Source organism: Halichoerus grypus, chromosome X, assembly GCF_964656455.1.
Source record: "Halichoerus grypus chromosome X, mHalGry1.hap1.1, whole genome shotgun sequence".
NCBI lineage: Eukaryota > Metazoa > Chordata > Mammalia > Carnivora > Phocidae > Halichoerus > Halichoerus grypus.
Genome location: NC_135727.1, coordinates 3,289,996 through 3,302,726, shown reverse-complemented (window position 1 = coordinate 3,302,726; position 12,731 = coordinate 3,289,996). Strand labels below are relative to the sequence as shown.

The window sequence follows — 12,731 nt, the reverse complement described above, 5'->3', positions numbered from 1 at the left end:
TCCCAGATATGCCTGGGCCACACCTCCTGTTCAGGCAGGGATTGGTATTTTGTTACCAGAAATGGGCTTGGCCAAATATTGTGGTATAATACCCTATAAGCATTTAGCTAAGTAAAATTCAGAATTTTCCAAAACCATACCAGAGAGATTGACCATAAAATGAAGGGTTAGAACTAATTTCTAGTGCTCAGAAGGATGAAACCCAACTTTGCACTAAACTCACTGGTCAATAGAGTGTTGAAGGTACCTTAAGAATCTTTTTAGATGACAATAACCAAGAAAATGATCTTAAAATAGTAACTGACCTCCAAGCCCAGGTCGTAGTCGGTTATCATAGCCATCCAGAAGACGGTCTAAAATTCTGGTGAATATGGTGATGTTGTCAGTGCTGTCATCAGGAATATCTGGGGCGTGCTTAGGAGAGAGTCTGAGACAGTGGAAGAAAAAGAGATAAAAAATAATATTCTTCATAGGAAACAATTACATGTGTAATTACTTTAAGAAGATTTCAATCAATAGAGTGGGCCAAATAAATAGCCCGTTATCTTAACCAAGTCAGCACTTCCTATTCATCACAATGATTATCTGTGTAAAAGGCAGGTGGTAGTCACTATACTTGAGGCCTTACTCCAGCTTTGTCAAGAGGTTAACCAAACGTGCTCCAGCTCCAACCCAGTAGTGAAGAAACACAAGCAGAAATTAACAGAATGTGCCTGTGAACAGTACCCATCATAAAGTTATTCACCAAAGGGCACCTGGGTGGCACAGTCGGTTAAGTGTCCAACTCTTGGTTTCAGCTCAGGTCACAATCTCAGGGTCATGAGATTGAGTCCCGGGTTGGACTCCATGCTCAATGGAGTCAGCTTAGGACTCTCTCTCCTTTGCCCCCCCCCCCCACACACAAAATAAATAAATACATCTTTATAAAGAAGTTATTCAGCAAATTTTGCTGCATGAATGAACAGTCTACAAAATTAAAAAAGGAAAATTGTGTTACAAAGAACTTATCCCTCTTCTAGCCTAGAGAAGCATAGGTTCACAGAACAACAGAGCCAGATTGTTGAAGTGCATTTAGTCTACCTACCTACCACCCTATGGAGATAGGGCAACCAAACAATAGTACTCCATTAAATGTTAAATCTACCAGGACTCTTAGGAGATTCTCTAATTTTTCTCATTTTATACATGGGGAAATAAGCTCGAAGAGGACACCACCAAATTTGCCCCCAATCATATTGCTAGTGAGAGGCTAAAATAGGACTAGAATCCAAGTTTTATAATTTTCTATTGACCCTCAGCTACCTCCTGATTCTCCAGTTTGGATGCCTTCTGTAAGTCTTTCCAAGCACTAGGCACTTTGATAACCACCTACTCAGGTCCAGGCTGACTGATATTTTCACTTTGTGAGGAGGGGCTTGTTGTGGTTTCACAGGACTAAAAATGACACTCTCTGCATAGTTTAGGAGAAAAGAGGGTATAGTGAAACTGATGGCTGTTGCCAAGGATCAAGAAGCATAGTGTAGAATCAATTAATAAACTAGGAGTCAGGAATCCCGGGTTCTACTGCCAGCTGTATTCATGATTTGAAGTAGACCATTAAGCAAGTTACACTATTGTATCTCTATTCTTACCTAGGACCCAGAAGGTTTCCATTAATAGATATAACTGTTCCTACCAACCTGTTAGTCAAGTCTATAAAAAACATAAAATAACAGTTGAGAAGGAGTCCTAAGAGAGAGTCAATATGTCTTCCCACAAATATTTATTCTTAGTGGCTACAAAGGTTCCTTTTATGAAAAAGACCCTGAGAAAAGTCTACAGAATAAAAACATCAAAAGTGAACAGTTCTCACTCTAAACTGCCACTCCAGCAGATAACCTTGGAAAAGTCATTTTAGACCTCAATTTCCTTAATTCGTAAGCCTAATTCAATGCACTTAATCATTCAATACATCTTTATTGAGCCTCTAACTGTTTAGGTATTGTGATAGAGCATAAAAAAGGTAAAACAAGGTGAGTAATCTTTCCCTTGCTTACAGGGTTGCCGAGAGAATCAAATGATAACATAGATATACATGGAAGGAAAAAGGGAACTTGGCTTAAAGAGTCTAGAGACATACATTTGAATTTATTAGTGTGACCTTAGGCAAGTCATATAACACCTCTAGTAATAGCTTTCTCATCTTTAAAATTAAAATAACTTCACAGATAGGTTGTATTAATATTAATCATATATTAAAATTGCCAGGCTTAATGTTTAATATCTGGAAGTATTCACAGTTTGGTTTTTTTTTTTCTTTTTTGAAATAGTACTGTATGCACTTGAATGCATTATTCAAATGCAAATAGTAACAAAAAATATTGGCACCCCCATCAGCCAAAAGACATAAAGAAAACTTTGGCCAGAGAGGCACTAGAACCCAGTGAAGAATAGAGATGATTGGCTGGGTTAGTGGACAGAGCACTAGAAGTGATACAGATACCTCACTAGGGAGGGGGAAGAAAAGAGGGAACTATACTGCAGGACTAACAAACTGACATTAACATGTTGAAGAGATAAATACAGACACCCTTCAGGTGAAGCCCACACTTAGCTCAATCCACCAATATTCTGAATCCACCTTACATAGGCTGTGGAGAGAGAGGCTCAATTGATTTTGTTCACACCACTTACTCATTATCCCTTAACTTTCACTGTGGGGACTCTTAACCCTGGTTAGCTTAATTCAATTTCTGGGATATAGATTTATAAATTGAGTTAAAAACAATTTCCTTGACTGTTTAAAGCAGATAGAAAGGAGAATCCTCACAGAGTTATAGATTAGCTATAAAGGGCTTCAGAGATTATATTCACTCCAGGTGGATTGACAGATGGGAATTCTAAAGCCCCTGAACATAATTTTTTAACTACCCTGAGTGTTAATGGGAAAGCTAAAATTTGGAACTAGAATTATTGAATATGAGATATACTATATACTATGCCATCTCTTTTCCTGAAATACTAACTTCCATGACAATGCATTTCCATTCCTTGTTGATGTGTTGATTATGCTAGCAGCATTCTACACCAATAACTTATAAACTCTTAAGTAAAAAAAAATCAATGCTATTAAATATCACTCCAAAACAACTTTCAATAGGTTTCGCTGTGATTTTGCACTTGGCTACTAATGATTTTTTCTCCTAGTGTGCACTAAATTATTGTATGGAGAGCTGGAAGATTTAATCTGAAACCCAAGTCAGAATTCTCTCTTCTTCAGTAATTCAACTGCAACAAGATGAAAATTCTGTAGTTTGTTCTAATCCAAAGTAGTTTAGGGGAACAACAAAGACTCATGGTATGTCAGGATTATGGAGAGCCTTAGAGATCATACAATTATTTTTTCCCACTTTACAGATGAAGAACCTAAGACACTGATAAGAGAAAGAAATTGTTCAAAGCCACATGCTTATTAAGTTGATAAAATTGATGTGCCCATGCCTATTTTACCTCATATCTGTTATTACCAATTAGATTTAAGATTAATAATCCATCATTTAAACATGAAAATAATGTTACTAATATGCTATGTATAGGTAAGGCAAGCTTAGTCATTTTTTAGATCTAAAGATGGAATAGTACTAAGTCCATAGAGAATGAACAGAGTTTTAGTCCTGGCTCTGCCACTAACTGATTGTGTGACTTATTTCCTTACATGTAAAATGGGGATAATAATATCCTATCTTAGAAAGTTTTTGGAACAAATAAGATAACAAATAAAAATTTGCTTCATAAATGGTAAAGCTCCATAAACACTGAGGTTGTTTCTCTGCCATCCTCACCAACTTCTGAAAATGTAATGAGACACCTTTGCAAGACAGGCACTTTTTATTTAGTTATTTTTCTGAAGTTTTGTCTTGTTCTTTCAGTTGGAGCGTATTCCTCTGTCTCCTCATTTTGCTTGACTTTCTGTGTTAGTGTCCATAAATTAGGTGGAATAGCTACTTCTCCTAAATTTGAAGGAATGTCCTTGGGTAGGGATGTCCCCTTTATAGACTGCATGGGCCTGATGGCTTTGGCTGGCTGGCTGGTGCTCTAGGGGGTGTGGGCTGGGAATCCCAGGACACTCAGAGCTGGGGCCACCTTAGTAGGGTATCTGGAACTGAAGTGGGCATGAACCAGAGGGGAATCCTGTGGCTCTCCATACAGATGGCACCCTGGCAAGACAGCTGAAGTGGGAGTAAGCCGGGGGGAGGGTTTCTCAGGGCATTCCATACAAAGGACACCCTGGCAAGATGGTTGGAGCTGAAGTGGGCATGGGCCTAAGTGAAATAAGTCAGACAGAGAAAGATAAATATCATATGATTTCACTTATATATGAAATCTAATGAAAAACAAGTGAACAAACAAAAAAACAGAAACAGAACCATAAATACAGAGAACAAACTGGTGGTTGCAGGGGGGAAAGGGGTGTGGGGATGGAAAAAATAGGTGAAGGGGGTTAAGAGGTACATACTTGCAGTTATAAAATGAATAAGTCATGGGGATAAAAAGTACAGCATAGGGAATATAATCAATAACATTTTAATAATATTACATGGTGACAAATGGTAACTATACTTATCCTGGTGAGCATAGCTTAATGTATAGAACTGTCAAATCACTATGTTGTACACCTGAAACTAATATAACATTGTATGCCAACTATATTTCAAATTAAAAATGTATAATTAAACCTTAGTCTTTTAAAAAATAATTTCTGTTCAAGGAAATATACCTCAATAAATGTATTAATATAAAAAAAGAAATACAGGCACTTCTATGCTATGGGACAATATTAAAATCATTAAACATCCTGGGACTAAACCCAGCATAGTGGTAGTAACAGCATTATTTCAACTACGTTGAGGTCTTAGGTATATTTATGTTGGGGGGGCAGGAGAGGCACAGATGGAGCTGCTGATACAGTTCATACAGCAACCCAAAGAGAAGAGAAATTTACTTCATTAAAAGGATGTCATTGTCCCTAATACTGTATGTCTTCTGGGGGAGAACAGATTTTTAAAAATAAAACAAATTTAAGGAGTTAAGATGGTGGAGGAGTAGGGAACCCTAAGTTCATCTGGTCCCTTGAGTTCAGCTAGTTATCAAATCATTCTGAACACCTGAAAATCAATTGGAGATCTGAGAAAACAAAAGCTGCAATTCTACAAATAGAAAAGTGACCACTTTTTGGAAGGTAGGAGGTGCAGAGACTTGAATCTGGAGTGCTATGTCAGAGGATACAGCAGAGGGGAAGGAGCCAACTTAAGGAGGCTACTGCAAAGTATTATAAACAACAGAGTGCAAAATTGGAACTTTTAGAAGTCTGCTACAGTGGAGGACATCCATAGCTTAAAGGTGCTCAGGTGGTGAAGTGGGGTGGAATCCCATATATAACAGTGGTCTAAGGTTCCCCGGGGTCACAAGAAGAATTGAGGTGTCTGAGTGCAGCAGAGCTCCCAGAAGTGGGGAAGCCAGCTGAAAACAGTGAGTCTAGGTCCTCTAGACTGTGTCTCTAGACAGGGGCCCAGCAAAAGGCAGCAACATAGTGAGGCTCCCCCCCTCCCCTGGAAGGAACAGCTTGGGTCCATGCCAGAGGAGTCTGGAAAATTTTGAGACTTGAAAGTCAGTTGTGTGGCTGAATAAAAATGCTCAGTCACAGGATGGGTGAATACAGTTCAGACAGAAACCAAGGAGACAAGAGTGATTGCCTGCTTTTCTGTGAGGGCTCACTGAAGAGTGGGGGGCACGTAGTTTCAACTCCTGGGCTAGACATCAGGGTGCTGCCATTTTCATTCTGCCCATCCAGGCTGAAAACCTTTAAGGAGCAAAACAGCACCACATAGTGGTATCCAGAGCTGCTTACACTGAGTCTGACCCCTGGCAAGCGAGGCACATTTCCAGAAGTGCAAGGGCCCCTGAGAATCAGCACAACAGGCCCCTCCCCCAGAAGACCAGCAGGAACAACTGGCTATCCCCATGTTTACTGATCACAGAGAACTGCAAAGCTTCAGCTCTGGAGGAAAACATATAGCATTGTGGCATTTTTTTTTTTATTCTTTAGTCTTTCACTTGTATTTTTTTCCAGCTATTTTTTATTTTTTTAATTTTTTATTTTTTATATATACTATTATATAGTATTTATAAATATATATATAGTATATATAAAACTATATATGTATAAATATGTATATATATGCATATATATATACATACATATATACTATACATGTATATTATTTATACATATATATAGTATTGTTGGTTTCCTTTCATTGTATTTTATTTTATTTTGTATGCATATAAGTATTTCTTTCATATTTTGGGATCTAGTTTCTTTTAACAAGCAGACCGAAATACACTCAGAATCTAGTTTTATCTTTTGTTCTGTTTTGTTTCTTGTTTGATTTCTTATTTTCTATTGTTTTTGTTTTCTTCTTTTTTTTCTGTTGTTGTTGTTATTGCTGTCTTTTCTCTCTCTTTTCTATTCTTTTCTGGACAAAATGATGAGATGGAGAAATTTGCCCCAAAAGAAAGAACAGGAGGTAGTACTAACTGCCAGAGATTTAATCAATACAGATATAAGTAAGATGTCTGAACTAGAATTTAAAACAATGATTATAAAGACACTAGCTGGGCTTGAAAAGAGCATAGAAGACACTAGAGAATCCCTTACTATAGAAATAAAAGAACTAAAATATAATCAGGCCAAAATTAAAAATGCTATTACTAAGATGCAGTCCCAAATGGAGGCTCAGAAAGCAAGGATAAATGAAGCAAACGAGTCAGTGATATAGAAGATAAAATGATGGAAAATAAGGAAGCTGAAAAGAAGAGAGTGAGGCAACTACTGGATCACAAAGGGAGACTTCAAGAATTCAAATCTGAAAAGCGAAATAATATCTGGAAAATATGGGTTCCAGAGAGGGAGAAGGGGGCAGAAGTTTTATTTGAACAAGTTATAGCTGAGAACTTGCCTAATCTGGGGAAGGAAACAGGCATTCAAGTCCAGGAGGCACAGAGAACCCCCCTCAAAATCAACAAAAAAAGGTCAACACCTCGACATACTGAAGCTTGCAAATTACAGATAGAGAGAAAATACTGAAAGCAGTTTAGGACAAGAGGTCCTTAACCTACAGGGGTAGAAACAAGGCTGGCAGCAGACCAGTCCACAGGGACCTGACTGCCAGAAAGGACAAGCATGATATATTCAATATGCTAAATGGGGAAAATGTGCAGCCAAGAATACTTTATCCAGCAAGGCTGTCATTCAGAACAGGACAGATAAAGAGTTTCCAGAACAAAGAAAAACTAAAGGAATTTGTGCACACTACACCAGCCCCGCAAGAAATATTAAAGGGGACTCTTTGAGGAAAAAGAGAGCTCAAAAGTAACAAAGACCAGAAAGGAACAGAGATAATGTACAAGAACATAACTTTACAGGCAATACAATGGCACTAACTTCATATCTTTCAATAATTACTCTGAATGTAAATGGACTAAATGGTCCAATCAAAAGACATAGGGTTTCAGAATAGACTTTAAAAAAAAACAAGATTGATCAATGTGCTGCTTACAAGAGACTCATTTTAGACCCAAAGACACCTACAAATTGAAAGTGAGGGGGTAGAGAACTATTTATTATGCTAATGGACATTAAAAGAAAGCTGGAATAGCAATCCTTATATCAGACAAACTAGATTTTAAATTAAAGACTATAATAAGAGATGAAGAAGGACACTATATCATAACAAAAGGAGTCTATCAAACAAGAAGATCTAGAAATGCAAATATTTATTCCCCTAATGTGGGAGCAGCCAAATATATAAATCAATTAATAACAAAATTAAAGAAACACATTGATAATAATACAGTAATAGTAGGGGACGTTACGACCCCATTCACAGCAATAGAACATCTAAGCAGAAGATCAACAATGAAACAAGGGCTTTGAATGACACACTGGATCAGATTAATGTAACAGATATATTTAAAGCATTTCATTCTAAAGCAGCAGAATACACATTCTTTTCAAGTGCACATGGAACATTCTCCAGATTAGATCACATACTGGGTCACAAATCAGGTCTCAACTGGTACAAAATGATTGAGATATCCATACATGTTTTCAGACGACAATACTTTAACACTTGAAGTCAACTACAAGAAAAAATTTGGAAGGACCACAAATACATGGAGGATAAAGAGCATCCTATTAAAGAATGAATGGGTCAATCAGGAAATTAAAGATGAATTAAAAAAATACATGGAAGCAAAAGAAAATGAAAACATGACAGTTCAGAACCTTTGGAATGCTCAAAGGCAGTCCTAAGAGGCAAGTATATAGTGATACAGGCCTTCCTCAAGAAATAAGAAAGGTCTCAAATACACAACCTAAACTTACACCTAAAGAATCTGGAAAAAGAACTGCAAATAAAGCCTAAATCCAGCAGGAGAAGAGAAATAATAAAGAATAGAGCAGAAAACAAGAATATAGAAATCAAAAAATCAATAGAACAGATCAAAAAACCTAGGAGCTGCTTCTTTGAAAGAATTAATAGGATTGATAAATCCCTAGACAGATGATTCAAAAAGAAAAGAATAAATAAAATCATGAATGAAAAAGGAGAGATCACAACTAACACCAAAGAAATACAAATAATTATAAGAGAATATTAAGAAAAATTTATATGCCAACAAATTAGGCAATCTGGAAGAAATAGATGCATTCCAAAAACATATAAACTACCAAAACTGAAACAGGATGAAATAGAAAAGCTGAACAGACCCATAACAAGCAAAGAAATTGAATCAGTAATCAAAAATCTCCCAACAAACAAGAGTCCAGGGTCAGATGGCTTCCCAGAAGAATTCTACCAAACATTTAAAGAAGAATTAACACCTATCCTTCTCAAATTGTTCCAAAAAATAGAAATGGAAGGAAAACTTCCAAACTCACTCTATGAGGCCAGCATTACCTTGATCCCAAAACCAGACAAATACTTCAATAAAATGGAGAATTACAATCCAGTATCCCTGATGACCATGAATGCAAAAATTCTCACCAAGACACTAGCTAATCAGTTCCAACAGTACATTAAAAGGATTATTCACCACAACCAAATGGGATTTATTCCTGAGCTGAAGGGGTGGTTCAACATCCACAAATCAATGTGATACACTACATTAATAAAAGAAAGAAGAACCATATGTTCCTCTCAATAGAGGTAGAAAAAGCATTTGACAAAATACAACATCCTTTCTTGATAAAACCCCTCCAGCATGTACGGATAGAGGGACCATATCTCAACATCATAAAGGTCATATATGAAAGACCCACAACAAATATGATCCTCAATGGGGAAAAACTGAGACCTTTTCCCCTAAGATCAGGAACATGACAGGGATGTCCACTCTTACCACTGTTGTTCAACATATCACTGGAAGTCCTAGCCTCAGCAATCAGACCACAAAAAGAATAGAAATCATCTAAATCAGCAAAGAAGAAGTGAAACTTTCACTCTTTGCAGACGACCTGATACTCTATGTAGAAAACCCAAAAGATTCCACCAAAAAATTGCTAATACTGACACAGGAATTCAGCAAAATCGCAGGATATAAAATCAATGCACAGAAGTAACTTGCATTTCTATACACTAACAATGAAACAGAAGAACGAGAAATCAAGGAATCAATCCCATTTACAATGGCACCAAAAACCATAAGATACCTAGGAATAAACTTAACCAAAGAGGTAAAGAATCTGTACTCTGAATACTATAGAACACTTATGAAAGAAATTGAGGAAGACACAAAGAAATGGAAAAACATTCCAAACTCACAGATTGCAACAACAAATATTGTTAAAATATCTATGCTACACAAAGCAATCTACACATTCAATGCAATCCTTATCAAAATACCATCAACATTTTTCACAGAGATGGAACAATCCTAAAATTTGTATGGAATCAGAAAAGACCCTGAATAGCTAAAGGAATGTTGAAAAAGAAAATCAAAGCTGGAGGCATCACAATTCTGGACTTCAAGCTGTATTACAAAGATGTAATCATCAAGACAGTATGGTATTGGCACATGCAGACACATAGATCAATGGAAGCGAATAGAGAACCCAGAAATGTGCCCTCAACTCTATGGCCAACTAATCTTTGACAAAGTAGGAAAGAATATCCAATGGAAAAGACAGTCTCTTCAACAAATGCTGTTGGGAAAATTGCACAGCCATATGCAGTAGAATGAAACTGGACCACATTTCTCAAAATGGATCAAAGACCTAAATGTGAGATAGAAATCCATCAAAATCCTAGAGGAGAACACAGAAAGCAACCTCTTTGACTTTGGCTGTAGCAATTTCTTACTAGACAAATCACTGGAGGCAAGGGAATAAAAGCAAAAATGAACTATTGGGACTTCATGAGGATAAAAAGCTTTTGCACATCAAAGGAAATAGTCAACAAAACTAAAAGGCAACCTACAGAATGGGAGAAGATATTCACAAATGACATATCAAACTCAACACCCAAGAAAACAAAAAAATCCAGTCAAGAAAGGAGCAGATGACATGAATAGACACTTTTCCAAAGAAGACATCCAAATGGCCAACAGACACGTGAAAAAATGCTCAACATCACTCAGCATCAGGGAAATACAAGTCAAAAGCATGAGATACCATCTCACACCAGTCAGAATGGCTAAAATTAACAACTTAGGAAACAACAGATATTGGTGAGGATACAGAGAAAGGGGAACCGTCTTACACTGTTGGTGGGAATGCAAACTGGTGCAACCACTCTGGAAAACAGTATGGAGGTTCCTCAAGAAGTTAAAAATAGAACTACCATATGACCCAGCAATTGCCCTACTAGGTATTTATCCAAAGGATACAAACATAGTGATTTGAAAGGGCACATGCACCCCAATGTTTATAGCAGCAATGTCCACAATAGCCAAACTATGGAAAGAGCCCAGATGTCCATCAACAGATGAATGGATAAAAAAGAAATGGTGTATACACACACATACAGTGGAATATTACTCAGCCATCAAAAAGAATGAAATCTTGCCATTTGCAAGGATGTGGATAGAGCTAGAGGGTATTATGCTAAGCAAAATAAATCAGTCAGAGAAAGCAAATACCATATGTTTTCACTCATATGTGGAATTTAAGCAACAAAACAGATGAACATAGGGGAAAGGAAGGAAAAGTAAAACAAGATGAAAACAGAGAGGGAGGAAAATCATAAGAGACTTTTAACTATAGGAAACAAACTGAGCATTGCTGGAGGGGAGGTGGGTAGAGGGATGGGGTAATTGGGTGATGGACATTAAGGAGGGTACTTGAAGTAATGAGCACTGGGTGTTGTATGCAACTGATGAATCACTAAATTCTACCTCTGAAACTAATAATACAGTATATGTTAACTAAACTTAAATATAAACAAATAAAACAAATTCAAAATTACTGTGCAGAAGGTGACATCAGCAAGATAGAGGGCTAGGATGTCCCAAAACTCATCTCCCCCTAACAAAACCAGAAGAAAACTAACAAGAACCACAAACAACTCTAAATTAGAGAAAACAACTCAGGGAAAACTCTAGACAACAAAGAACCAGCAAATATCCAAGGAGCTCAAAAATCGAGAATGGCTACATAGAAAACTAAAGGAAGCATATTACCTGTGTCATCCAGTCCCCTAGCCAGGAGCTGCTACACATCTAGAAGAATGCCCTCAGAGGAAGTTCACCACACAGGGAGGAGAGCAGCAGAACCATAGGAAGCCTCACCATTGTGGATATTTGCAGCTTTTGCTATAGATGTCTCCCACAGTCTTCACTGATATTGATCCCAGCTGATGGAGTAGTATCGAGTGCCCCACTCTGCATCTACTCCCCAGGCTGGAGCTGTTGTCAAAGTGAGACTTACCCTCAGGGGCCCCAGTCGCTGCTATGCCCTACTCTCAGAGAACTGGTATCACAATATTTCATCATATATGAAAGTGGAGTTGCCACTGCTCTTAGCTCACCCCTGGCCCCAGGTCAGCACTTTGTCCCACCATTACCAGGGCAGCCTCCACTGCCCTGAGTCTGCCCCCTGGGTCACAAGTTGTGCTTTGACAGTCATTATTAGGGCCCTGCTGTTGTCTTCCTGATCCCCTCCCACCAGGTTCCACATCTTGGCTCTGGGTTGTCATTACAAAGTGTGCTACTGCTGCCCTGGCCAACCCCCATCTCAGGTCAAGACTCTAAACTGTCATTGCTGAGACAGGCTCTCACTTCTCTGAACCCTACTCCCTGGGTTCTTGGTCATACCTCTGACCCATCATTGCCATGGGTGCTACTACTGACCTGAGCCCCATTCTCCCCACTCCATGGCAGGTTGTGGCTCTGACCAGTTGCTGGGGCCGTGCTGATTCTATACTGAGCTCCACCTGCAAGTCCTAAATCAAGGCTCTGAACCATCACTACAAGGGTGCTACTGCTGACCTGAGCCCTACCCCTAAGGTTTCAGGTTGGGGGTCTGACCCATTATAGCTAGAACCCTATAGCTAGAACCAGGCTACCATTGTCTTGAGCTTCATCCCTCAGATCCTAGGTCACAGGGCTCCCAACTGGCATTGTCAAGGCTGTGCTGCCACTGTTGTGCCCATCTCCCTGAATCCTTACAGATGGCTTTAACAGACCACCACAAG

The 12,731-nt window shown here is 38.2% G+C and overlaps 1 protein-coding gene across 3 annotated transcripts in view; it reads right to left on the bottom strand.

The window, feature by feature from the left end:
* GABRA3 (gamma-aminobutyric acid type A receptor subunit alpha3) overlaps nucleotides 1-12,731 on the bottom strand; it is a 386,726-nt gene that overhangs the window by 235,586 nt on the left and 138,409 nt on the right. For all 3 annotated transcript variants that reach the window (XM_078065249.1, XM_078065248.1, XM_078065247.1), the window contains one exon: nucleotides 306-427. In XM_078065249.1, the coding sequence (XP_077921375.1) occupies nucleotides 306-427 (122 nt within the window). The remainder of the gene's footprint in view (nucleotides 1-305; nucleotides 428-12,731) is intronic.